A 27,963-nucleotide genomic window follows, 5' to 3' on the forward strand; every position below is an offset into this window, starting at 1 on the left:
CCTCCAAGTGGTGCAGAGCAGTTGGAGGCTGCCAATGCCTCCATCAGGGAACGGGAAGGAGCTTGGAGAGCCAAGGAAAGTTTACAGAAAGTGTCCTTTTTTTTTTTTTCATTTCTTTCTTTTTTTTCTTCCCTTTTAAGCCATAAACAGCAGCTCTCCGTCCCTGCGTTTCCCCAAGTCAGCATCCTGGAGGTCACAGCAGCGAGCGGCTGGAGGCGAGCTGGTGCCAAGACATCAGGCTGTGGGAGCAGGCACAGCCTGCGGGTGGGTGCAGGAAAGCAGCCACTTCCCTTGAGCTTTCACTGCCAATGACTTTAGAAACAAGTTTTAAAAGACCTCTCAGTCCTTCCATCCCTTCCAAAGATACTTATGTATTTCATGACCTCTCTTCTGCCTGTAGATGCATCTCCAAGAGCAGGAAACTCAGGAACATCTCTTTGCTCCTCTCCTTCCTTATCTCCTTGCTGCATGGGCAAGGACATGGGGCAGCAGAAGGTGCACTACCACCTCTCTTTCCAAGCTTCCCTCTGGTCCAGCTCACGCTGTCATCCTCACCCTGTGCTCGAGGTGATGCTGCTGCTGCAGGTAGCCCAGGGATGCAGTGGAGACCTGGTCCCCTCCCACTGGCTCCCATGCTCTCTCCTATCTGCACTCTGGTCTGGCAGTGGTGCCCCCCTGCTCTCTTTTTGCTTACTGAGCTGGCATTGGGGAGAGATAGAGCACAGCAGAAAGCTGCTAATGACTGCCATCCAAAGGAAGGATTATGATCGCTTCCCCCTGAATTGTTTGCTCTCACTGTAATTGATGAGCCTTTAATGAGTCTCATGGGATGATGTGTTTGAAGGGAGCTCTTTCCTCTCCATCCTGGAGGAGAACGGTGTTTCAACTGATCTCAGCTCTTGGGGAAACATGAATAACTCTTCCCCTCTCTCTATTGTCATCCCCAGCCATGCTCACAGCAGGTTCCAGCAGCTGCCTGGCTGTGGCTCACCCACTTTTTACCTGCTCCTTTGCGACTGTTTTGGCAGCCCAGCAAAAGCATGGAACAGATCTGTTGGGCAAAGCATGATGAGCACTCAGCTTGGATTGTTTCTGGCCCATCTGTGCCTGCAGAAGCAAGGAAAAATAGCTCCTAATGGCTGCTCCATGTAAGAGGTACAGTTTCTTACTGAGGATCTTTTGGGAAGAGAGGGGCTGAAGGGGCCACGCAAACACAGAATGGGGCAAACGTGTCTCATTCACCCAGGAGCAGAGCCAGGAGTGTAACTGAGCTGTGGTTGAAGCCAAATAGGGAGGAAGAGCCATCTTAATGCTCTGCTTCTTTCAGTGCAAAGCAGGGAGGGAGACTTTGGGGTTTTGTTGCTTTTTGTAGAGCCAAAAAAAACCCCTCATGAGCAAGAAAGAAAAAAGCCCTGGGTTAGGTCAGAGGGACGTGCTGTGAGTGATTCCTTTTCCTTGTGGCTTTTTGCTTCTGGTTGTGTGGTGGGGACTGATGAGGGGAGGAGGCTCTGCTCACTGCCCTTTGAAATGATTTGAGGTTTGGGTTGCAAAGAGGAGGCAATTTAAAAGATGCCGAAATGGAGAGCAGGCTAAGCTGGCTGTTCCCATTCAAGTGGCTATTCATTTGAAATAAGTTGACACTCGCCAGCTGTCAGGATCCTGCTGACTGGTGGAGCATTGTTTGCGTTCAAAGCTGTCTTTAACAAAAAAAGCAAACACAGAACCAAGCTTCCCCATTAGAGGGTCAGGCAGCAGAAGGGAGGAAGGGTGAGGAGGACATGGCAGGGATACATGACCGTAAATATTTGCAGAGTAATGTGTGTAAATGCTCTTGGTCTTTCTCGTGGAATGCAATAAGGCCTGCAATTGAGTTCATTGGCCAAATTGGATTTGGGCTCCTGTAGAAGTCTCTTTATATTAAGTGCTTTAACATACATCACCTTCTCAGTCTATTGACAAAATTCTATTATCTGCTCAGGGCTGGACACAGCAACAAAACCTGGGTGGAAATAAAAAACCTTCACAAAACTAAGCAAGGAGCAGGTGGTGGGACCTGGGGATCTGCCTAGTGACAGTGTCAGCAGTGCCTGGGTGCAGGGGGGAGATTTATCCCTAACTGCCTCCTTACCTCTCAGCAAGCTTTCGTGGGAGTGAAGCCCTTTATGAGACTGTAGGAAAGCAAAGCAAACAGTTGCTGTGCCTTAACTTAATTTAACTATATGACCACAAGCAAGGTTTTTGCTTGAACTGAAGCTAATTCCAGCCTGGGTGAGTGCCAGGGAAATTCATCCTTCCAGCTCTTGGGGCTGCCTGGCGCAGAGATGAGGACGGAATGAGGACCACACGGCACCGCTGGCACAGGCTTGGCTGTCCTTGACACCTGTACATCCTGTACCCCCAGGTCCCTGCTATCTCCTTTCTGCAATGCAAAAGTCGTACAGCTGGTGGGTCCCACCTGGTCCCCATGGGAAGGCAAAATCTAAGGGGTCTGCTCCAGAGTTTTGTGTCTATTGCATGATGCTGCTCGGTGATGAGTATCACTCCCTCCTTCTGCCTTTCTCCATGGACTGCTTATCACCAGCAGGACAGACAGACAGAGCGTGAACAGGGGCAGGGAGGACAAAGGAGAAAAATCTGAATAATCAGCCTGAAATTGATTCATTTCTGCTCAATCTGATTTCTCCTAACTGGATCCGTGTGTCCCAGCCATGGCACATTAACTTCAATTACAGCTTATTAATGTCTCTGTGATGGAGCGTGCCCCACTGAGCACTGTGGTGACTGACGTTATGGAGGGGAAAAGATTACTCCAAAGGGACTTGATGTGTAATGGAGACAGAAGCGACTGCTTTCATCGCCCTCTGCCAGTCCCAGCAGCCAGGAAAAGCTCATCCAGACACTTTCAAGAAGACAACCGAGCTCACTGCTGCACCAAGGAGAAGATTAGAACTGGATGATCTCTAAGGTCCTTTCCAACCAAAGTCTATGATTCTATGACTGTACAATGAGCAGATATCTGTGGGGAAAAGCCCTTCCGCTTCCCTTACCCGCCCTCCTGGCACGCACAACAGCACAAGTGCACAGGCCAAGGGCTTGCTTGTGTCTATTCCTGTCCTGACTCCTCTGCAGCTCCAGTTACTTTGCAGATCAATAGAGGCAGGATGGAAGGAAAGGAAAAAAAAGAAGAAGAAAAAAGATATCGAAAAGAAAGACAGTAAAAATAAACCTTCAGCCCTGAAAGGAGAAACACACCAGGCTGAGGTTGCAGGAGATGCCGAGTGCAAAGCAGCAGCACCAGGAAGGGAGTGAGAGCCCTCAGGACCCACTTCATTTTCAGGTCCTGTCAAGCTCTTGGGCCCCCATCAACCTGGCTAATGGAAGAAAGGAAGGCAGCAGAGTATTTCCCTTTCTCCCTGTGTCCCTGCAGATCACCAGCTCCTCTGCACCCCAGCTGGGATCCTCTGGCTGTTTTTGCCTTTATTTCTTCATCATCATCTTCCCTCTCATTTACTATGACCTCAATGGTGAATCCCAAACGACACATCCCTTCCCTTCCTTCCACAGTCTGCATTGATTTCTCCTCTCTTCCTCTCAGTACCCCACCCCTTGTTGGACTGCACGCAAGATTTAATTTGGTCTTGGTCCCTGCACGTAACTGGTTTTGCTTATAGCTCGAATTAGATTGCTCTCCAGAAAAAAAAAAAAAAAAAAGAGAGAAAAAAGCCTTGCTTGCTGGGACTGGAATAACCACCAGAGCAGAGTGAATTCACACAGAGCTGCTCCACCTGATGCTCTGCTTACCCACAGCTCCTCGGCAACTCAGCACTGGGGGTTCAGCCCAGGACAGCCATCAACTCCATCCCTGTCCATCTGTCCTGCAGTGTCCCCCTGTCCTGGAGATCTCCAGGACCCAGCCAGCAAACCCCAACCCATCTCCTCCCAGCCTTGGCAGTTATGCAGCATTGCAGCTCCCGCCAGACCTTTGCATTTTGATTGCATTGGTCCAGGGGTGTGGGTGGATGTGGAGGCTCTAATGTCTCATAAAGGGCTGTGCCATCCCCACATTCCTCCCCTGTTCTATTTGACTCTTTTCATAAAAATTTTTGGGGGTTTTCTCTCTCAAAGCAATCCCTGCTGCTGTTATAGGGTGTGTGGTGTGGTTTGGACAGGGTGGGAAAGGAAGACACCTGACAGGCAGCAAGAGGCTCAGTTATGGGAAAGCCAGGAACTAGAGATGCTTAAGGGACACCTCCTGCACAAGGCAGGCAGGAAAGGCAAAGTGATCTGTGGGGACAGGCAGCCATGGGCCACCACAGCCCCTACACCACACAGTAACACCTCTATTTTATCACGTATTCTAAAGCATCAAGCATCCCAAATATACTTTGGGCATAGCAATAGGTTTTTGGTTACCTGCACAGCGCCTTCCAAGCTCAGAAGCCAAAGGTCCTTGCACAAGGGCACCAGAAATCACATCCTCAGTTACTGAGCAAGCAGGGCTTTTCTTTTTTTCTGAGCTGAAATCTCTGCATCCCTATAATAGCCCAAAGTCTGACCAGTCCGGATGTCCAACCATCCCCTCCAACCCTTCCTATTCACTCAGTGCAAGGAGCCACCATGCTTAGAGCTAACGGGAAGGCAGCGTGCTGGCCTTATATCTGCCTTTGCCTGCATTGTGGCTGCTCAGCCCCATTCTGCCTAATCTCTTCCCAGCACCCCTCTGCCCTTCCCGTCACCCCCTGCTGAAAGAAAGGGCTCTTCCATCCCTTCCTCTCCCTTGGAGCGCAGTCAAAGCCAGCCTCGGCGGCACCTGCGGAACATTTCTGCTTGCGAGACTCAGAAGCAAACAGTTTGGAAGCAATACAAACGGCTCCTCTGTCGCTGTGGAGATTCTTGTTAGCAGTGGTGGGTGATGGGGAGATTTTTCCCCTCTCGCCTCTGAGTCTCACACAAGCTGCATCCACAAGCTGGATGGGAAATCAGCCATCTCGGCATTTTTCCACCTTACTTTGCTTTTTCGGTTAATGTCATAACATAACATATGGCATTGCACAGAGAAACGAGAAATAAAAAGCAGGAGAAACAAATCCCCTCCTGCTCAGCCCTGCCCCAGAGCTGGTGCTGGCTTTGGCCTCTCCCCAAAGCTTGTTGGCTGGAGCTGGGGCTGAGCCAGGATGATCCTGCTTGTACCAATGGGGTTTAATGGGGAAAACCTCATTCCTCCCCCTGCGGAAGGGATCCCTGGGGGTGCTTCAGCCTTTCCCTGCGAGGACACATCTCTTGTATGACAACGAGGATGCCCTGGCTTGGGAAAGAGGATATTAGAGGAAGGAATGCTGATCATCTACCAGTTGACATTGATGCTGGTGGCTTAATTCTGCATCAGTAGCCCTCTCCTCATCCTTCCAAGAAGAAGTATCCCAAGAAATACAGTGACCATTACCTGCCGGTGACTTCGATGTTGGAGACAGCGTAGAAGTACTTGTAGAGGTTCTCCCTCTGCACGTAGGTGCCCCCCAGTGCTGGTCGCAGCAGCCTCATCCTCAGGTCAGTCACGGTGAAGAAGTCCTTGAGCCCCTTGGCGCTCTCCAGCCGGGTGTACAAGTTGTCCATGTTCTTAAGGTCGGGGCCAGCGAAGATGGCGAAGCGGTCCCTCACCTCAAAGCGGACGGTCTTCTCCTTTTTGGAGCCCGCCCAGCGGGAATACTCCTCTGTGCAGAGGACCCTGTTGGCACTGGTGGTGGAGAGGTCCCGGACCCTCCGTGCTGGCATGCTGAAGGCCTCCATGCAGTCATCTGCGTAATACTGGTACGGGTGCCAAGTCCTCCCGTTGTCCAGCGACTTCTCCAACATCATGATGGTGGGACGGCCGTACTCAAAGGTGATCACAATGTCGTCCGTCAGCTCGATGCTCTTGTTCCAGGACAGAGTGATGTTGGCCAGCAGAGGCTCCGGGTACCGGCGCCATGTCACGCTCTGCCAATACGTGGCCAACCCCTCATCCTCGCTGTCAAACATGAGCTTTGGTGGGTGGGCCAGGTCTGGGTTGGAGGCGTCACACTCATCACTGCACAGGTACGGGTTCTCCTGGAACAATAACAATGGTCACAAGAAAAGGCAACACTTGGGCATCCCAGTCAGACCCTGCTTGCCCCATTCCTGTTTTTTGGTGCTTTTGGTAAATGTTGACTGCTCAGCTGAGCTGGAGTCTTGGAGGCCTGGCTCTGTATGGGGCCTCTGCCCTACGGACAGCTAAGCTGTTACATCTGACGGGCCCTTTGGGAAAGAGCCCTTCAATTTGGCACAGGGGTGATGTTCATAGAAAGCACTTTCCCTGAGACAGTCTCTGAGGAACTTCATTTCAGCTTGGCCAAGTTACAAGCCCATGGAAGGCCATTTTCACACCTCCTTGCTAACAAGAACAAACAGCTCAGCCCCCAGGCACAGCTGTACTGGGCACATCTGTGTCCCCAGAGGCTCCTGACAATATCCCCACACTCTGTGGGGCCCAGCACCACTGCAGGAGGGAGCCCCATTCCCCATCCATGCTCAGGGCTCTGCAGAAGGTAGAGCTTTGTGCTCATTGCCCATGGGTATAGGTGCTTCCCACAGTGTGGTGCAATGGCAGAAAAGGTACAGCCACCCCATTATGCTCACAGGTGAGATGTGCTCATGTCCCCTTTTGCTCATATCCCCATCTCCTTGTGCCCCCATGTGCTGAGCTGCACTGTGAGTGCACAGTTAAAGTCATACACCCTGAAGTGTTAAAGGTTTGGAGGCACACATCAGGGTTATCTGGGCTGCTGGGTTTATTGCCTGTGAATGTGCCAAAGCTCTTTGTGACAAGCTGGGGTCTCTCCTGCCCTTCAACCCCTGTAGGGATGCATTATAGCAAGCATCAACCCCAGAAAACCTCTTCATGTCTCCACACTGCAAATCTTTGCATACAAAGCATCTCTTTGATTCCCTCTCAGACTCAAACCTGTGCTGGGAGTGCACCAGGCTCAGCTGCAGCCAATTCCTTCTCACACAGGAGGTGATAAAGCAGCTGGAGCTGGCTGAGGTTGATGCCTGAGGTGAGCAGCCTGCAGGGTGGTGGGACCTGATCTGGTCTTCTGGAGCACAGTGCATTAACAAGGTAAGACTGTGAGCTGTTTGGTGGAGAGATGTTGCTTTGCCCGTGGTCCTGGCTGTGAGCTTGCTTTGAGCTGAGAATCTTCTGAAAACCCAAGTGCTTGTAGTCTGCTTTTAGGGTATCCAGTGTGTGCCCTGGGCAAAGCAGTGGGTTTCTGGCTCCCATAAGAAGGTGTTCTCAAGTACAGTGTGGGGGATTATACCTTGAATGTGGATATATCTTTGGGAAATTTGATCTTTGCTATCTCCAATTGGGCTACCAAAAGTACTGAGATCTACTTAGAGTTGTCTGTATCCTGAATGTGTAAAATGGCTTTCTTTGCTTTGATGTGGCTCAGAGACGTGTTAGATGTGAGCAAACAGAGGCCACAGCGCTGAGAAGCCTCCAAAAGCTCTAATAATTCCACCTTGAGCAGAACAGCAAGCAGCTGAGCTGTGTGTGAGCACCGGGCTCTCTGTAGTGCATGGAGCAGCAGCTGTGGGCAGAGTAGGTCCTGTAAGTGGCTGGTGTCTTGCTTGGTGCATTTAAGTGGGGCTGCCAGGGGACTGTTCCCATCCCAAAAGTGGGGAGGTGCTGTCTGCAGTGGGGGATGTTGACTGTGGGCTCTGAGCTTTGCTTTGTCCCCTCCTATTGCAACATGCTGTGCTGGAACGGGGAGTAAAAGAATTAGGTATTGACATACTTAATGTGCTCTCCTGACTCGTCACGTTCAGAGGAATTGTTTACCTCTGCTAATGAGACACAGCTTCCTGCTGGGGGATGCGGCTGCCGCTTAGCACAGCTTTACGGTGGTTGATGGGAAAGGAACTAAAATGCACCTCAGCTGAAGCTATGGGGGCTCTGAGTGCGTTTCCTGTGCTGAGGCAACATATTGTGCTGCAGTATGCTTCTGCTGCGAGTGTGGTCGTACAAATGGCTTAATAGGACAGCCCTGAAAAGGCCATCCTGATGCTCCTATCAAGGCTTTCTCTGAAGGCTCTCAGTGGCTGAGCTGCACAAGGGAAGGTAGAGGGGCCACCCCTGCTAGGACTGTGAAGGATGCTATCAGTGGGCATGGTGGATTGGAGCTGGACTTGGTGGTCTGAGAGGTCTTTCCCAACCTTAATGATTCTATGGCTTTGCAGTCAAACCACAGTGACAGAGCTGTGAGGATGGATGGTGGCATGGAGTGGGGCAGGTTTCTTGGGAGCAGCAAAGGGAAGCAATGGGGTTTGATGAATGCAGTGTGCCATGGTGCAGACAGGAAGGAGCAGAGCATGTCTCCCATCTGCTCATCCCAGAAAACACAGAATGGAGGTGCACCACCCCTGCTGGCTCCTGTACACCCAAACCTGTGCCTGCACATGGCTCAGCAGGCAGTGAGCTCAAATTGGTCGCACGCTGGGGTGGCATGTGGCTTAATTGCTGCTCAGTTGTACCTGGGTGAGTGTGGAAATAACCTCTAAGTGTCAGTGCTGGAAGTTGGGAAGAGCCTCAAAAGCCACCGAGTGAGTCATGCCACTATGGCTTCCTCTGCTCAAATGAAGTGTTCCTTTTTGGTTTTTGGCTTATTGAAATGTCCTTCCTCCTTGGGATGCTCAATGCACTTTCTGCTGGTGGGGTGGTTTCAAGTCAGCTGGGAGGGCAGGGGGGGAGCGGAAACAGATGGCCATAATTTGGCTGCTCCTCCAGTCCTGGTAAGATCAGTTATAGCTCTGTTGAAACAATTCCAGGTATTATTTTAGAATCTGGTTTCCCTATCCAAGCCATGCGTGTCCTCCAAAGAATCTGTCCAAAGTCTCAAGATATTTACATCTTCAATCTAAAAGTCAGAATGCATTAGCTAGGGAAACTTGGTCTTCATGCACTTAAAATAAAGCCGCTCACTTAGAGTCTCACGCTATTAAATCAGCTGTGAATGTCCTCACGGCAACTGGATGCTGCAGGTCCCCAGCTCTGGATGCTCTTTTCTTGCATGTACACCAAGGATTTCTTTGCCTGAGCTCAGCTCAACTAGCAAAGCCCTGGGGAAAAGTGGCATAAGCTGAGGGCAGGTTGTCACAACCAATGGCAAGAATGTACCTCCATGGGACAAACATTCTGGGGGCTTAGAGATGGATGTCCCATTGAAGGTGATGCATCTGGAGGTGCCCCATGCTGGTGACTGTGGCCCATGGGTTTCATTTCCCATTTGTGCTCAGCAGAAATGCTGCACAAGGGTCCTCCTGAAGATGAGAGCAGGGATCTAGTTAGGGATCCTCCAAGGATTACTTTGGTTGTGTCAGGGCAGAACAGGAATTCAGGGTGCTGCAGGAGAGCTGCTTCCCACTGTGCCAGGAGAGAGGGAATGGGAAAAACAGCCCCATCCAAAACCTGCTTGCTTTCTAGGGCTCTTAATGAGAGCACAAAGTTGTTTTGCTTTATTTTCCTGGCAGATAATGCCATTTTTAAGCCTCATAGCATGAAATTATATATTTTTGTAGGTGAAACTGCTTGATTAATCACTAAGCTGTTGAATATTTTAAACAAACCAGACATCTGTTGTGAATGGTGGAAGCTGCACAGAAATAAAGCTGCAGCTTTTAGTAGATCTCCATGCCAAAGGGAAGCTAGAAAGAAATTACAACCACTAGATGCACCATGAAGAAAATCAGTAATAATATTAGTAATATTAATGGGGATAGAGGGGGAAGGAAGATTTGAGCAATGAAAAATAAAAGAACAATGTGAAAGTTTGTACTGCTCTTGTAACCATAACCTGGTGTGAGCTTCCAACTGGTGCCTTGGCCAGGGGACCCCACGGTGCTGCTGTTTTTCTGGGTCTCCTCTGCTCAATTAGATTGGTGTTGAGGTCAAGGCCTTTGCTAGAACCCCAGTCACCCTATCTTTAATCACAACCAGTGTCCTAATAAGAATAATAGCAGTGTCACACCAGCTTGGATTAGCTCCAGATATTGAAACTTTGTGTTTTCAGCTGGAGTGAGGAATCCTCGGCTTTTCTCTAAGAAGGTTTTTATCTGAGGGGAAAGAAATTAAATGCACTTCTTGGGCAGATAGGTCCATGCTGTCATGCAGCTTTTTCATGTGCTCCTCCTTGCACTGTATTTTCCCCTCAAACTGGCTCTCAGACCTTGGATGACTCCATGCTTTGTGCAAAAGCAGGGGATGGTTGGGCAGCACGGCTGCCCCTTCCACCATCGGCAGCATTAAAGACCATGGGAAGGGGCTCCATTTCCCTGTGGGCTGTGCAGATGGGGCAGCCCCTGGTGAATGGGTTCACCCAGCAGCCGGCAGCGCTGGGCTGAATGTCACCTCCACCCACCCAGTGACAATCCTCTCCCAGCTGCTCTCCAGACGTCTTAAGGAGCTCTCAGGTGCATCCCAAGGTCTTTCCGCTTCCTGCGGCATGCCTACGACCCTGCCTTTGATTTTCAGCTTAAAGATGAGCTGATTAGGTTCGCAATGTCCCCGCGTTGCCTTGCACGGCAACAAAGTTGGTATCAGATTTCCAACCGACCCTGCAGAACGACCGCGTCGGCAAAATCCTGGCATGCACCTGATTCCTTGTAAATGTCCCCCCCAATGCTCTGATAGCACCGAGCTGCGGGTGTCCTGCAGACCACCTGGCATTGGTGGGACTGGTGGAGGACAGGTCCCCAACCCAAGGCATCCCTGTGTGGCAGCAGATGGCCCAGCAATATTGATGGGCAGCTCCTGCACGGCATCCGCTGGGGGTGTGCTTATGGTGGGCAGAGGTGACATCTCTCTGTCCTCATCTCTCAGCACACAGATACCCAAAGCTTGATTTCTGTGGCTCCCCGTGGAGCGCAGTGTCGGGTTTGTTTGTGCAGGAGGCAGTGGGATAAAGCTGGAAGGGCGGCTGCGGCACATTTGTTGTTGTTTCGCTCTTTACACTCGAGTTCCCCGATTAATCCCTGGATTAATGGCCCCACGCGCTGCTCCCTGCGGGCAGGCGGCCCCATCCCAGCTGAGAGACAACTGTCCTCATCCCCTGCACTGACGTGGGGTCAAACCTGCTTTCTGTGTGATGTGTGCATCGAGTGACTTCCCTATTTTTTCTTTCAATATGTATCCCGTGAAGCAACTGCTTCCCAATCAGAATCCCATTTACACGAGGGAATATATGGGATTGTCCTAAAGCCATTATTGGGTATTTCCACTCTTACTGCTTTTGACCCGAGGGGTCAATGTCTCTGTCTGGATTTATGGAAAGACACGGTGATTTTATGATCAAAAATAACATCAGTGGGTAATTAAGTCTTATGCTTCAGGGCACAAACCATAACCTGCCAGTGGCCAGGATGGGACTCCCAGAGAACTGAAACTACTCACTGACAATTAATTTTCACTCTATTCGTGGGGGCTGGGAAGGATCAGAAGGGTGAAACAACCGTAATTAATTTACAGCGATTATTTCCAACAGCTGGCAAGTGGCATAACTCAGCAGCAGCGATGTCTGGGAGCACGGAAATAATTGAGCAGAAATTATGAGGTGCCTCTGAAGCGAGACAGCCCCGCGCTTTGCTGAGCTGCAGGCAGTGGTGACATCGAGCCCCGTGTCCTGGGGGCTCTAGGTGGCCATTGGAGGGCAGAGCATCTTGACTCCAATGCACTGTGTCCTGGTGCCAGGATCATTTTCTCATTGTTAAATGATGGGGTGGTTTCCATTAGGTTGTGACACCAAGGGGAACCTGTGCTCTGGGGTCTGTCTTCTCTGTGCTTTCCATGGGTTTAGGGGCACGGGGTTTGGAGTAGTTTATTCTGGCCCATTAATGTCCATCTGAGATCCTGGATTGATCCCTGAAATCAGGCAGCGCCTGCTCATGTATCTGCAACAGCACAGCCCAGTGCTGGGGTAGACAGAAGAGGGGACATGCATAGCTGGGGGTGAGGGAATGTAGAGTGAATGGGGAGCTCCTGAGCTCCTCCTGCAATGATTGCCCCACTTCTTGTGCTTATGTGGGCAGTGTGTGGGGATGTCAGCTTGCTGCCTCCCTTCTCCTAGCTGCCTGCAATGGGCTCTGCTTAGGGCAGAGAAAGCAAAAGGGGAGAAGAACGTCCTCGCTAACAAGCAGTTTCCTGTTTATTAGCAGGTAAAGACAGAGCTGGGATGAATTATTAATAGGGTGGAAATGGGGTCCCTCCACAGATCTGTGCTAATTCTGGCTTGGCTGAATGTCACTCCCTCTTCCTCCCTGCTCCATCTTGCAGTGGTTGGGGGCATTGATTTCTCCCTCCCTTCCTTTCCACCCTCAGATTGCAGGGTGTCAGAGCAAGGTCACCCCTGGGCATTAGAACACACTCTGCTCACAGGGTTCAGGATCCCATGAATCAGCAGAAGCATCTGGGGTTCAGAATCCCATGAGTCAGCAAATACATATGGGATTTGGGATCCCATGAGTCAGCAGAACGCACACAGGGTTCAGGATCCCATGAGTCAGCAGAATGTGTGCAGGATGTGCCCAGCCTGATGCCTTGCTGCGAGCCTCTTTCCTTTGGCCAGCAGCAGACACACTGAGCAGCACGCTCCTTGCTCAAGGCTCTGCTGCTCCCTCGGGCCAGTCTCTCTGCAAGAGAGAAGATGCAACCCGTGCTCGCTGGCTGCTGCTCCCCTTCCCCCTCCGGTCTGTTTCTGAATTCCAGAAGCATCTCATGCTTATTTCAGCCATGGTGTAATGCTGGAACAGATAGGTTGTATTGCATCCCATTCCCTGGTGGGGAAACTGAGGCAGGCAGAGGGTGAGGAGAGGATCTTGCATTACCTGCGCGATTGAGCATTAGTTGCTCCTCAACTCAGCCATAACATAAAGAGCAAGGAAACCTCAGCTCTTGCCCCATACTCTTGGAAATGTTCCCCATAGTCTCCTCAATACTCCCATGTGAGAAGGGTCTGCACCCAACTCTGGACCGCAGGGGTGCAAAGGGAGTGCCTGGAGGGGAAGGAAGCTGCTGCCCACTGTATACCAGGGCTGACCCCTGCCCCTTGCCCATCCTCACAGCTCACACACACACAAAAATCCCTTTACAGGCAGTAATGGACAAAAAATCCATTAACAAAACCAACTCCAACCACCTGGCTGAGCTCAGCCCACTTGCAATGGTTACCCATTGCAGAAGGACCCCAGTATTGCACTGGCATTGCAGCAGTGATGGCAATTCCAAACCTATGGGGTGCCCCGAGCAGCCCCAGCTGCATTGTGGGGTCACCTCGGACCCAAACCTGTGTGTGCAGCCCAAATGTGGGCAATGTGAGGGTTAAGCGCCGCATGGAAAATTCCACTCCTAAGCAGATAATCTGTGCTGGGTGCATACACACAGCCTGCAGCCCGGCCTCCTCCCATGGCATCATTTGTGAGCACTCCTTCATTCTGACCTGGTAATCCCTGCTGAGCTGTTGTAACCCCGTGCTGCAGAGTGGGGCTGGGTTCGCTTTGGGATGGGGCTGCACTGTTGCTCCTTTGATGTGTTTGCAGATTAAGGGGTGACCTCAAGCATAGGATGCACCAGCAACGAATGGAGCTGGGGGCCCTCAGCCTGCAAACATGGGCACGCATGCATGGATGCACAGGTTTAACCTTGGTGACTGCTTTTAGCTCACCATGATCTGCAAGCTTTGCTCTTCCCAGGGCACAACCCTGCAGAGGCTGATTGTGAATCCAGCTGCCCCATCCCATTCTGTGCCCTGCTGCAGCAAGGGCTCTGTGCACAGACAGCCCCTACCAGCAGCACGGCAGCGACCTGTTTGCTGGACCTGGAGAGCATTATTGATTCAGGACTCAGAAAACGCTTAGGAAGTAAGAAAAGTGTCCTGCTCTCTAAAAGCCTGAGCGCCTTGTGAGCTCAATACATGCAGCCTTTGCAGAGAGGCTTGCTACGCTGCCATTAATATTTTATTCTGTAAGAGGTCCGGGTAGTTTGAATGGGGGAGGGCAGAGCTTTATGTTGGGGGTGGAGGAAGCAAGGAGCAGAGGTGCTGTGCAGTGCTGTGATGCAGGGGGGAGCAGAGCATGGTGCTGGGCACCCCTGCACCCACAATACCTGCTGCATGGGAGCATTCCCCTCACTTTTGCTGTTGTATGCAAAGCGTTCGGCTGTTTCATGCTGTGCTTAAGCAAAGCTCTTCTTGAGAGCAGCTCTTTCTTTTCCCATCTCTTTCAAGGTGGGAGTAAACTTTCTGCTCACTGTACCAATTAAATCTACCTGACAGCCCGGGTTCTATCGCTGAGCCTTTTCCATCAGCACATTGAAGTGACTCTTGTTAGGAAAGCACCATCCTGCTATGTAGCGTGATGAATCCCGAATCGGGCATTTAAGGGAACTGCTGCAGACTGGGGGGGAAGAAATCCTGTTTGCTCAGCACTCTCTAATTTGAAGCTGAGCCTGTATTCTCTCATCTTCTGGAAAGCCTCTGCTTTTGTAACACCAAGATGCTGCTGCACTGGAATGGCCTCTGTGGCAGGTGAGGAGCAGTGTGTAATTAGTTGGGCAGCAATGCTGTGTGGTCCAAGGGTCTGACCCCAAGGGCAGGGAGCTGCTGACCTGGGTTGCAGAGGTGCTCTGTGCAGAGCCCTGGTGCTGGGGAGTTGGTAAGGGTGAGGACGGAGCTGAAAGGCACCAGTCCTCCTCCTTAGTTGCAAAGCAGTGTCGGTGTGGGTTAGGGAACAGGGCACAGCCAGCTGTGAGTCTGGCCCTGCTGAGACCAAGAGTTGGGCTGATTCACTGCAGGGGGAGAACTTCCACTTCTCCTGGAAGGGATTTTCCTTTCCCTTATCCTGACTCATGTGGTGGCTGCAGAGCTGAGAAGCCCAAGGAAAGGGCTTCTATGCCCAGAAGTTTGTCTGCTTTTTCCAATTTTAGCACCCTTTCTAGTAAGAGAAATAGCTTTTAGCGCAAGCCTTATAAGACCATGTCATTCAGAAAAGTTTAGCTAAGAATTAAACATCAGCCCCGACTCAATGTGTAATGAATAAATAAAGCCTCTTCCTTTCATGTAGCCATGCCAAAGTCAACGAGCCCTATTAGCTGATGAAACAATGCTGACGCTAAATAAAAATACCCCTGACCCATCAATATGGGCTGAGAGCTCACCCTGCATCAAAGAGCATCGACTGAATGAGAATGCCATCCCAACACCTGGAAATAACTGCTTCCATCTCCCAGAACTGCCATGGGATTGATGCTGCCTACACCTCTGCTGTTTTCCCACTTTGCTTTGAAAGACACCAAGAAAGCAATAGAGTCACCCTAAGAAATTCTCTGCTGGACAGCTGGGCTCATTTGGGAGCCCACCTGTTGTAGGACAATAATGAAAGCCCAAAGGGAATTGATAATGTGACAGAGAAAGGCACTGGAAGGGGGCTGCAAAGTAACACCTAATGCTCTTTGTTTTCCCTTTTCTCAGGGAATCTATTGGGATTTTGCTGTGTTTTCTATCCCTGGGGTCAGGCAGGGATAGGGAGAGGTGAATCCATGTTGTGTGTTGTTGCAGCTCTTGCTCACAGCCATATGTGGTGCAGTGTGTGCTGTCATACACTGCAAGGAAATGCTGCTGGCACCTGGAATAGAAGGGATTCAGCTGGGTATTGACTGAACAGGGGGAGGCATAGAGCTGATCTCGAGTGGTGGCTTTTACTGGATGAGGGCAGTGGAGCTGGTCTCAGTGTTCCACAATGTGTTGGAGCTTTTCTCTTGGCTTTTTGTGGGGAGTCCTGAGCTGGGGAGATATTCCTGGGGGAAACTGAGGCATGGAGTGTACAAACCTGGACAAGGCTGGCAACAGAAACTTGGCCTCCTTTCTCTCTTGCACTGCTAATTGCAGTGTGATGCTTCCCCACCACCCCTGGCTTGGTGCCCCCATGGATGTCCTCCCTGCAGAGGGGGCTGAGTTGTCATTGCTGGCAGTGGGAGGGGACGCTGTGGCCACATCGCTGCACTCTCTGCTTTGACCCCTGAACTCTTTTTACCAAAGCAAAGCCTTGTGAATTATAAATCAGGTGCTCCTGCTGAGCTTTGTGGTGCACGGAATGAAATGCGATGATTAATATTTAAGGGAAAATAAGTTAAAAGATTTTTAACTACAAGGGCGAGTGTCTGACCGCGGGCTCTTTTCACATAGGGCAAAGACAGAGCTGGGGTTTGGGGACATCAGTGGACTGGAGCCACTCTGAGCTCCTCACTGGTAAAACACAGCCCTGTGTGGGTGTTACTGGTGCAGTGCCCCAGGGTTGGCATCTAATTGGGGTGGGTCAGCAGTGACATCCCAGTCAGTTGTCCCCATCCCTGGAGGTGCCCAAGGTCAGGCTGGATGAGGCCCTGGGCAGCCTAAGCTGGTGGGAAGCAACCAGCCCACAGCCGGGGTTTGGAGATCAATTATTTTTAAGGTCCCCTCCAACTCAAGCCATTCTGCAGTCCATGCTCAGAGAAGTTCAGGCAATGCACTTGCTTCCAGGTGGTTATATCTGAATTTCAGACCCCACCACAAAAACCAGTCCACTACTTCCCACCACCCAGCCCTGCTCAATGTGACACCAACATCACTGCCCATAGTGGAGGTGTCCCTCCAGCAGCACCCATCAGGATGCTCTTCCTGGCCACCCACTTACAGTCCCATCTAGCAAGGAGTGAGATACTTACATGAGTGCAGAACCTCTCCGGTGGGTCCCCACATGTGATTCCTGCTGGATCCACTCTGACTGTCACGTAATCCTTCATCCTCATGGCCTTGGGCTGACACGCATAGAACTCCCATGACGGGCCGTCGTCGGTGGTCACCCAGGACTTGCAAATGTCATACTGTCCCATGGCCAAGGGGAGACAGTGCAGGAGGAAAGCCAGCAGGTACAGCATGGCAGCTGCAACCGAGTGCGGGGACTCTGGGCTGGGGACGTGCTGGGAGTCCAGGGGTAGGCAGCTGCTGGGCTAGGGAGTGCTCTCAGGTTCAGCATGGAAACTCCTCATTTACAGATGGTCCACTCTAGGGAGGTCAGGGTGAGGACAGGAGTGATCCCACGTTGTGTTCGGCTGTGGAAAGTTTCTCTCTGCACAGAAGCCAAATCTGCAAATGACTTGGGAAAGTTTTGGCTGGGATTGCTGCTCAGTGGTCGAAAGTCTTCCTTAACCTCATTTCTTTTCCCCCCCTTTTATCGTATAAAAGGGCTTCCAAATCAGCATGAAAATATCTAGAGGTGACTCCAGTCAATCAATAGAAAGATCAAGTTCTGAGTTGCTGATGAAATTTGATAGGAGCAAATTGGAGAGGCTGCAGGATGGTGCTGGATCAGGTGCTCCTCAACCTTCGTGTCTGCTGCAAACGCGTCACTGGGTAGAGCGCCCTAAACTGTGGTCTTCTTTGACAATTAATGGGGCTTTGGGACATTAATGTGTCAAATTGCTATAGCATCTGGGAGCTGGCAGAGAGGAGCTGTGGTGCTACAGTCCCCTGATCCCAAAGGGTGATGGGGTCAGAGCCACTATGTTGGGTGGTGGCATTGATGGGGTCTGCGTGGTGGGCAGCGCCGTCCTTTGCTCCTGTAGTGCTGGGAGGAACCGCGTGCAGTTTGTCTGTCCACCTGTCTGTGCCTTCTGGCAATGGAGCATTGAGTTCCCAAGCCTTCAGCTGTGAGCCGTGCTGCTACCTGAGGTCTGGTCCCTCTCTCATGGTCAGAGCAAAGGGGGAGTTCATTAGCGGGCTGCACCTGCAAATTGAAAGACAAATGAGCCGGGAGGGAGAGGGTGTGCAGCTGGAGCAATGAGGCCAGCGGGGTCCCATGGGAAACACAGCCCTCAGCTGGGTCTGTGATCCCAGACACACGGCGGGGTTGATAAAAGGGAGATATACAACTTTAATAAAAAGAAATCCATAGTAAGATGCTTATGGCTCTTCTGCTGTTTGGGAGGCTGGAAGGAGAGCTTCCCCCGCTTAAGGTATCTGATTTTAATGGCAGCTGGACAACAGTAGCCCTAATGGGTCTTCAAATAATATCAAGAAATAGCTGGAGGTCATTAGAGGATGGCGAATATGCAGACACAGACTGGGGACAGACAGAAAATTGAACGTCTTAAAGAGATAAGCAAATAAATGTGACAGCTGGGGAGACGCATCCACTGTCCAACATCCCCACCTATGATTTATCTGAACAATAACATTTAATAAAAAGCAATTTAAAGTCCTAATAACGTTTAAGGTTCACGCAACACAAGGAGCAATGACCTTCCCTATTGTTATTTCAGGTGAAAACAACAGTTCTGCAGTTTTGTTGTCTTTCCAATGGAGCTGTACAAATCTTTAGTAATTGCAAAACCAAATGGCCAAGAACTGAAAAAGGAGAATGAAACCCTCTGCCAGCAGCGGAGAGTAAGTGTCATAAGAGATGTGGGAAGCACGAACCCAGAGCAGAGACTCGGCTCTTTGTAATTCCCTCTCCATTGGCTTCTCCAACTTTTCTCCCACAATTTGGAGATGCCTCCTTCACTCAGCACCATGCTCAGCGTTTACTTTCTCACTTAAGACTCAAAGGCTCCAGGTTAGTGGGTGCATCGATCCACGCTTGGGGGGGATTTGTAGTGCTGTGCTACTGCCCCCCTTTCCCCCAGTCTTTGGTTGAAAGGTTTGTGATAGAGATGAATGAGTTCACAAGGGAGATGCCATCTCTCATGCTTCATCGCTGGCTCTCAAAGAAGAGCCTATTACAGACGCATTGGACCTGAATAAACTCCCGAAGAAAGAATAGACTGGCTGCTATTTTTACATCATGAGTAAATGTAGTAAAAATATGAAAGCAGTGTGACAGAGTGTTTAGAAGGTCCCACTGACATCAGAGCTGTCTTTGCAGTTAAAATAAGTCAGTTCCTCATTATTACATCCAAGCAGTCCCAGCCAAGTGCCCAACAACTGCGGCGCGTGAGACTTCAGCGCTGTTAATGAGGACTCCACCACTGTTAGGTTTATGGATCTATTTTCATTGCTGTAAAACCATATTTTGCGCTTGAATGGCTGTCAGGGAAGAACCCAGGAAGAGAAGATCTATAATATCTATTAGTTTCTTGTTACGCTCGCTAAATGTTGTAGATTCCCAGGGAAGTAATTAGCCTGGGAATTGAGAGGCGGTCAATCACACAGGCACGCGGCGCAGCGCTCCAACAGCACCTTCCCTTTGCACAGATGGGAGAACGGTGTGGCTCTGAGATAAACCAGCACACCCCGAACGGAGGAGAGAGACTTTCTGACCCGAAGGCTTTGCCCTGCTTGCCTTGGTTTGGCACAGAGCAAATGAATCTTTGCCCGATGATATTAAGGAACTGCAGTTCATGGGAACAAATACAATCAATGCTCTCTGTTTTCTTTGAGGCGTATGCAGCAATCGCAGGGGACTGATAGCCAGAGTATTAACAACACGAAATTAGATTGTATCTCGGCTGAGCTGGTTCCTTGTTGTTATTTCTTTTTTATTGTTATTGGATTAACACCCAATTGAAATCAAGAGACAGCACCGAGCAACAACTGAGCTGCTCTGGAATTAAGGACACAAAGTAAACTCAACGGAGGAGTTCTCAGTTTCAGAAGTTGCCTCGAAAATAAAACCTAGTCGCTGTCCCCACCGTCCCCAGCACCGATGGAGCTCGGGTGTGCGTCCCTTCCCATCCCCGCGGCGAGAGCCCTTCCCCGCATCCCTACAGCGGGGCTGGGAGCACCGCTGTGACGGAGCTGTCGGAATACGGCAAAGCTCAGAGGAGCGCCGCGTTCCCCGAAGGAAAACCCGTGCATTTCGCTTATTACAGCCTCGCTCCTTCACGCGGTTGTGCGCCTCCCGACCAAACGATGCCACGGGGTTCATTACGCGCTAAAAGAATTCGAGGTTTAGGCTTAAAACAAAAAGTGAGGAAAACGAGAAACGTGCCGCGAGCATCCCCGGCTTTGCATCGCTCAGCTGGAAACTCCGAAGCGGAGATCCGAAGCTGAGATCCGAAGCTGATCTCAATCCGCCCGCGTTCTATAGGGGCGAGGCGCTCCCGCAGGGCTGGGAGCGGATGGGGGCGAGGGGACAACGAGGGGCAGCGATGGATCTCCCGTTCCCGCACCCACCCCGCAGCTCTGCGGGGCCGCGTCGGGCGCAGCCCCCGCTCCCCACCCCGTTCCCCCCAACTTTCCGCTCTTACCGTGGGGCTCCGCAGCGAGGGGCTCCCGAGGAGCGGCCAACTCCGGGGCCGGGCCCCAAGGGTGGGCGGCCGGGAGCTCGTTGCGGTGCCCTGCTCCCCTCGCAAGTTAATGCCGAGGCTGAAATCCCGTTTGCTATCACTTTCAATCACAATCGGAGCTTTTATCTCCGTGCCTGATCCGGGCTGCGTAACTTCCTCTGTGCAGCTTTAGCACACACCATCCCACCGGCGAGCAATGTGCTTCTTAAAGGTGCAGGGAGGAAATGCGGGAGGGGAGGGGAGGGAGGAGGGAGAAAAACACCCGGGGAAGGGGAGGCTGTGAGCGGGGGGGGCCGAAGTGGCTGCGAGATCCGCGCGGTGCGGGGCTGGAGAGCGGCGGGTGGGAAACGGAGAACCGAGAGATGATGGAAGCGGCTGTGCTGCTCCTTTTCCTTCTTTCCCCCCCACCTTTTCCTCTTTCTTTTTCCTCCCTCCCTTTTTCCTTTCTTCTCCCCCCTTTTCCTTTCTTCCCCTCCTTTTTCTTTCCTACCCCTTCCTTTCTTTCCTTAGCTTTTTCCTTTCCCCCTTATCCTTCCTTCCCTCCCCTTCCCCCCTCCCTCTTTTCCTTTTCTTTTTATGAAATAACAATCACGAGATCATGTTTTCTCGAGGAACAAGCCGTAGTCACGAGGGTTTTCCCCACACGTGTGAGATATCCATGCTGTGTCCCAAATATTCTGGGGAGGTTCTGCTGGCGGAGATGCTGTAAGCGAGGCTGCGTATGCTGGGGAAGAGGGGGTGGTTGGAATTAATAGGATAAACAAAGCAGGGACTCGGGGATGGGGAAATCAGATGGTTGAGAAACGCTTTGGTAATGGTGGAGATGCACTCTGGGATTTAAACGAGCTGAGTTTCCTTTGGTAAACGTGCAGGTCTGTGAGGTTTGGCAGTTCCTCCCAACTCAGAGCATGTCTGCTGTGGGTGCTGCTCAGGAGCAGCAGTGGCAGGTGGAGATCTCAGTCCACTCTTGCCACATTCTGCCATGTGAACCCCGTTCTACCCAGGCAGATGCTGTGGGAGGGGATCATTCCTACAGGTTTTTCACATACAGATGGATAAATAACAATCTATTTCTAGGCAGGAAAAGCAAAGAACCGTGCTGTCCCCTATGTACATGACCACCAAAAAAATGAAGGTTTTTTTTTTCCCCCAACCAATAATTCAATAATTTCTAAGCCAGAAAGTGCATTGTCCAGCTTGCATGTGGTTTGCAATCTCATTGACTCAGTGTTTCATTGTGTGATTTACTTTGGCCCATTGCTCTGAGGTCCTTCTATGGGTTTTCCTGTTGAAGAGTCCCTGAAAAACACACAGATCACCCTGGGAAACATCTCTTCAATACTGGAGCAGAAGGAAGAGGTAGGGAATGATGTGGGGCACTCCCTGACTGTGGCTCAGCCTCAGTTCTGAAGTATGGGACAGTCTTTACCCAAAGGACTGTGATTCTGGGTCCACCTCCACTCCGGCCATGACAGACACTTTCCACATGTCATTTCTTTACTTTTTTTTCCCTGAAAACACTGCATGGCACTGAGAAACATTAGCTGGGAATTCAGGGCTGGCAAATTTCACTTTGTGCCTTTTGGTCTTCTCTGTAGTAATGACTCCCCTGGAAATTCCCCACGTCTCACTTATTACTCCTTTATTAGTTATTATGGTACAGTAACAGGATAAAAAGAAGTTGGTATTTCATTTTCATCCCCTTTAATAGCCATGGCAAAGACCAAGTGGTGTGCTGATTATTGACATCAGAGTTAAGTGATATGCACGCATCATTAGGTTTCAATTGGAAAGAATAACAGCACAGTATGAGTCGTCACACTTCTAAACTACTTGGCATTTAAAGCAAAACTGAAATCGTTTTTCTCAGCCCTGCGAGCTCAGAAGATGATGACTGGCAATAATACTCACACCTATGCAGGTGAGGGCTCTGGGTGCATCACCCAGTGACCCAAATGCCCTGCAGAGGTGGGAGCAGCTGCTCCAGGGGCTCCGTGTGCTGCAGAGTGGGTCACCCATCCAGCAGGGCTGTTCTTGCAGGAAGGAATGGGAAATGGATTCAGTAAATGTTTGATTTGAGACTATTTCCCTTCTTTTGCCTAAGAATGTGGCAAATATTTCCTGCTCAGCGTTGTTTCCTTACTGGGGAGTTTTCCTATGGGGAGCAATGTGGCTGTGCCTCTCCCTTGTGCTGAGCACTGCCTTCTCACACAAGGTTGAAAATCAATGGGTCTGTGCCGAGATTTAATTACCAAAGCATAGGCAAGGGTGGAGAACAAGGCCCTTAATTTTTAATACGGCTTCAGCTCCCAGAGGGATCCCCAGGGCTCAAGGGCCAAATGAAAACCCATTACACGCAGGTGTAATTCTATTGACATATGCAGTCTGGCACCTGTTTGTACGAAGGCAATATTTGGCTCCGTGCATGGAAATGGCAAGCAGTGATTCTGACACGCGTGGGGGAAGAGGAAAGTGCTTTCCCAACTTGGGATGACTGAGGATGAACTGAAACAACAGAAGGCAAACGTGACACCTCGCAGTGCTGCTCCTCGGCGCCGATGTGCTTACAAACACTCGGGCTGAGTCTGGTCCATGGAGAGAGCTCTGAGATTAGTGCCAGAATAATAACCAGCCTCACAAAGGATCTTTCATTCGAGGATACATCTTGCTGTATCACCTATAATAGCGATATGTTCTTTTTATAGTCCTTATCTAGCGATGCGCGGCCAGGGATGTCAAAGCGCCTGCTGAAAGTGAGTAAGCATTTTATTAGGTGGGAGCACAAGGCTTGTAAATGTGCTCCAGCCCAGGAGCGGGAGAGGGACCCCTGAGCAAGGAAAGCTCTCACAGTGTCTGAAGAGCCCAGAGCAGCCTGACCTGTTGTTCCAGCTGTGCCAGGACCTCTGGGGAGAAGTGTGCAGGAGGGGGGAAGGAAATGAGTAACAGTGCTCTGAAGGGGGGGCACTAGGGGTGATGGAGGGGAGGGCTGTTGTGCCATGGGGTTAAACCTTGTCCTGCTGGGAGGTTTGTCTCAGCTCTCCCCTATCCGTCCCATCCCTTTTTCTGTCCTTTTGTTCTCAGTGAGGTGGATGTGAAAAGATCTCCCAGAGTGATGGGGATGGGAAGGTTTGTGCTTCCCGCTGCCTCGTGCTTTGTGCAAAGGTAAGATCAGCATGCTGGAAAAAGAAGAGGGACATCGTATTTTGTAGTTCGGAGAAACACCAGAAAACCCACACAAAGGTCAAGAAACTGAGCAACTGAGAGCTGTGATGTGCAGTGCAGGAAGGCGGGAGGGTTATTCTCTTTTTCTTCCTGCATCAACGTCAGGGTGTAAATAGCAGCACCTGCTCCTCAGCACATGCAGACACAGCCATCAGCAGAGGGAACAGCCCGGTGTCTCCATCCCTGGAGTGCCCTAAACCTTTTCCTTAGAGCAACTGGCTGGGAAGATGGCAGAGAGCATCTGCTCCAGGAGGGGAGGCTGCTCCCTGCCTCGTGCACAAGACCTCAGATGCAATCTCTGCATTTTACAGGGCCCCGGGTGAGTTTTGCCCTCCCTGATTAGATAACCAAAGGAGCAGTGACTGTAGTCTCCAGAGAGGAGATGCTGTCTCTTCCCTGCCAGAAGGACAGCTGGAGGGAGGGTGGGATTTTCAGCATGCGAGCACTTAGCCAGATCAAGGAAATGGGATGCAAAGCATTTTAGGCTAAGAAAGGTTGTTGTGCAGGGAAACATGAGGCTGCTGTTCTGCTGGGGAGAGAACGCCTCTCCAAAAGCTCCTGCGTGCCAAACGGCAAAGCTGAGCCATGGCAGGTCACTGCCTCCTGGAGGAAAACAAGCATGACAAGTCAGAAAAAAGCCCATCGTCTTCTGTGCTGAAAAACTTTGATCATTTAAATATTATTGATGCGCATTTACGCCAGGGGAGACGGGCTGGGTGATGGGAAGCGCTTCACCTTGACACAGGGAAAATATGTTGTTTTCTGTGCCTTGTCTCTTGCCTTGTCTTTTGTTTCATATATCAAATCAGAGCTTAGCCAAGTGAATCAGCTCGGGAAGCATTGAAGATTTATTTGATTTTGGGGAAGGTAGAGCTTTCCTTATCTTTCCCATCCGTGGGGGAGTAAGCACGGATAAAAACAGGAGGAGCTTCTGAAGGAGGGATCTATAATTAACAACCCCTCTGAAAGGGGAACTTTCCTTTCCACTTACTATTCAAATGGAAGTGTTTGAGAGTACACGCTTTCGGCTCTGGGGATCTCACTTGTATCCTTGCCAGAGCCCTGCGAATCCCCTCGTCCCCTCCTCAGAGTGTGTTTGTGCTTTCAGACAGCCTGTGTTGGGCTGGGAGCAGCAGAGGGATCCCAGGGACGGCCCCATCACTGACCCTCTGCATGGCACAGGGCAATAGGGATGGGAAGCAGCTCCCAGCCCACAGCCTGGCGCTGGGAGGAGACTCCTTCCAATTCTTTTTAACCCGAGGAAGGGATGTGTCACTTCTAATGGAGCTGACAGCAGCAGGGAGGGTTTTTAGGTTAGTGGTTGAAGAACAAACTTGTAATGAGTGAAGTAATTGAATAAATGCTGACAATTTGATGTGGAAAATGCATAATCAGCTAGCTCGGGAAGGTTGACTTGTTCTTTTTTCTCTCTTCTTTAGCACTGGAATAAACATATTTCTTCTCTTCCAAGCAGGTGATGTGTTCAGCAGCACAAAAAACAGCAGATTTCTGCACATGCTTCCCTCCCAGGCACGCATGTGCTGATTGCCAAATAATTGACCCAGTTATGCTAATATGCTGTTTGCTTCACTGGAACTTAATAAATACATATATAATCAATCTTCACACTTTTTCTTGAGCCACGCACTGGTTCGATCAGCTGCTGCTTCAGTAGTTTTGCTGGCTCCAACCCAAGGAGCAGAGCTCTACCCATGCTGCAGGGAAGAGGGGGCAGTCCCCTGGGTAGGTGCAAATGAGGCCACACCAGGGAGCTCTGAGAGCTGATCTTGCAGGAATAACTGGGAGCAAAACTGGCTTTGCAGATCCCAAACGCAGCCTGTGAGTCGTGGACGTGGTCGGTGGAGCTGACGTATGTAAGTACAGTGACTTTCCCTACCCAGCCATCATCCCAGCCTTGTGCAGATGGAAACTCAGCGAGTTTCTTGTCATCAAGCCCCCGGTTTCAGTCTGACAATGGGAACAGCATCATCTGTGTCATGTATGTTGGAAGCAATGAATAGAGAGCTGAGCTCACTCATCTATTTGCATTCTGAAGATATGCAAAAAAAAAAACTGTCTTCTTGCTTACTCTCCTGCCTACTCAATATCTGTGAAACAAGGAGGAGAATATGGGCTGCCTTGTACTTCTGATCTCAGTGCCCTTGAATAAAGGAGCAATTGCTCAGCGCAGCCTTCTGGGGTGAGTGTGAGTATCGGAGCTATGACAGCAACAAAAACTCTCCATCAGTGCAGGCTGGTGGGCAAAAGGCAGCTCCTGGATGAGGAGTGCTCATCATCACAGCCACCTTGACTTGGTGTCATCAGGGCAGCTTCTCCTCTCCACATCCGAATCAGCACTTGCATCTCTAGGGCACGTAGGTCTGACCTGCCAACTGTTAAACGAATTACAGTGTGCTCCCCCCAGACTATTAGCATGGAACAGCACACGTCCACAGGAGAGACAGGCTGAGGACGCAGCAGTTCTAAGAACAACGAGCCATAGGAGACTTTCCTTCTGGATGAAGCTGAATGAATTGGCATTGGGGCTGTGACTCCACACTCAGGGTTTGCCTCATCGCTCAGCAGCTCATGGATTATCTTCTTTCTAATCTGAACAGCTACTTCTCCTCCAGGTTATAACCATCTGAAGCAGCAGAAGCGTGATCCAGACCGGGCTTTAAGGGCTGGAATTTACATGCTTTTTTTCCTTATGCTTTCTGGTATTAATTTTATATGCGGTGGGAAAGTAATATCCTGTCTGTCACTGCAGAGGAAGGGCTGTGCGTGCGTCTATGCACAGTCACTGCTAACTGTTGAGCTCTTTCACTCCGATTTCAGTTTTTGTGAAGATTTCTAAACTAAAGCAAAAATCAGCTGCAGAAATGATGAATGTGAGCTACCAGCAAGGCAAAATCAGGAGATGTTTTCTCTTGTTTTCGTAACTCGTGGTCTTTGTGTGTAAGAGTGGATTGCATGGCAACTGCATTCACACTTCTCTTTAATAAAAGATCCTAGCAGATGGACCCACTATTAACGTGTATCCCCCAGATTTGCATATTTCGTATTCATGCCAAGATGGCACTGAGCAAACACGGGATGAACGAGGCCGATACCAACACAACTGGACCAGATTGATGCTGCCATCGAAGGGCATTGTCCCAGCACCCCTGTTAGGAATCCAGTCTGGTATGAGTTATTAATTTTGTTCAGCTCCTCCTGGAGTCAAATTAAGGTCTTCCCAATACAATTGGACAGGGCTCTTAGATACTACCAGTTGATGAATATGTAATAAATCCCGAGAGAGAGGGCAAAGAAACAGCATTTGCATCTAAACTGTGAAGAATCCTGTGCTGGAAGTGTGCGGAGCTCCAGGTTTGGTGCAGCGTGTCGGCTAATTGGGGCTCACTTGAAATTCAGCTCTTATCCAAGATCAGGATCTGAGTATCTCAAAATTCCATTACAATCAAATCTAGTTGGAAGACAAGCCTATCTGTAATATCTCATCAAACATTAGGCATTACAACATGGCATTCCGGAGCCCAAAATGTATTTGATCCCATTGTTCCAGACCATTAATCCAACACGGTGCTGCACATACTAATAGGATCAAATATTTATGAATGAGCATTGTTTTGACTGCAAAGATTGAACACAGCAGGCTTTAAATACACAAGATCCTGAAAAGGGAAACTTTATTATCTCCCATATATCTGGTGCCAAATTCGGAGATAATTTTAAATGCGTCTTAGGTAGTTGGTGCTTGAGTAATTTACACTTTCTTCCAACTCCCTTCAGGGTGTAAATTACACCTGCTCCCACCTATATTGGGTCTGACCCATTGCAACAAGGATAGTAATGAAATCATGTAGCACCAGATAATGCACTTTCTGTCGTTGCAGGAGGGAGGCAGAGGGATCATGTGCAGGCAGAGCGGTGGTGCTAAGGGTTAACAGTGCTTGAAAGTACGGTGGCCTCTATGAGGTGCTGTGCTCTGTGAGTGCAGTCCTGGGTGGAAATAAACCATTGCTCACCCACATGGGCTCTTGTGCTGTGCTATTTCATAGAATCATAGAAAGAACAGGGTTGAAAAAGACCACAATGATCACCTAATTTCAACCCCCTGCCATGTGCAGGGTCGCTGTATGGGAAATCACAGCTTGAACCTCTGATTAATCAGTTGAGGCAAGTGTTGGGTCAGCTGTGGGAGCACAGGTGAGAGTGATCTAGCTGTGCTCCTGGAAGGGGTGGACCTCGACTCCACCTCCTCTAAGACCTCATTTAAGGGCTGATCACCACAGAGGCAGCATCTCTTGGAGACTGCTCTCCAGTGGAGGCTGTCTCAGCTTTCTGGTTAAGGTATCAACATTGGTGAGTTTTCCTTTGCTAACAAACTTTGACTATCTACTATCATC

The 27,963-nt window shown here is 50.2% G+C and overlaps 1 protein-coding gene and 1 long non-coding RNA gene across 9 annotated transcripts in view; one reads left to right on the plus strand and one right to left on the minus strand.

The window, feature by feature from the left end:
• Positions 1-21,012, minus strand: part of NTNG2 (netrin G2) — a 37,738-nt gene extending 16,726 nt beyond the window's left edge. For 6 of the 7 annotated variants that reach the window (XM_015879149.3, XM_085521279.1, XM_085521278.1 and 3 more), the window contains exons 1-3: positions 20,291-21,012; positions 16,769-17,829; positions 5,444-6,087 (exon numbers count right to left, since the gene is read on the minus strand). In XM_015879149.3, the coding sequence (XP_015734635.1) occupies positions 5,444-6,087; positions 16,769-16,981 (857 nt within the window). In that variant the 5' untranslated portion in view covers positions 16,982-17,829; positions 20,291-21,012. Of the gene's footprint in view, positions 1-5,443; positions 6,088-16,768; positions 17,830-20,290 lie in introns of those variants that run through there. The other variant, XM_085521277.1, reaches the window with a different exon arrangement.
• A 360-nt stretch (positions 21,013-21,372) lies between these two features.
• LOC116654185 (uncharacterized) lies at positions 21,373-26,581 on the plus strand. Of its 2 annotated transcripts, none has more exons than XR_004309165.2 (3): positions 21,373-21,688; positions 23,411-23,491; positions 25,026-26,581. It is a non-coding gene; the product is annotated as an uncharacterized LOC116654185 (long non-coding RNA). The 2 variants fall into 2 exon arrangements; XR_014936269.1 differs by having other exon boundaries at positions 21,566-21,688; positions 25,023-25,171.
• The last annotated feature ends 1,382 nt before the right edge of the window (positions 26,582-27,963 follow it).

The sequence above is a fragment of the Coturnix japonica genome, chromosome 21 (genome assembly GCF_054131305.1).
Source record: "Coturnix japonica strain WE chromosome 21, WE-NBRP24, whole genome shotgun sequence".
Taxonomy (NCBI): Eukaryota; Metazoa; Chordata; class Aves; order Galliformes; family Phasianidae; genus Coturnix; species Coturnix japonica.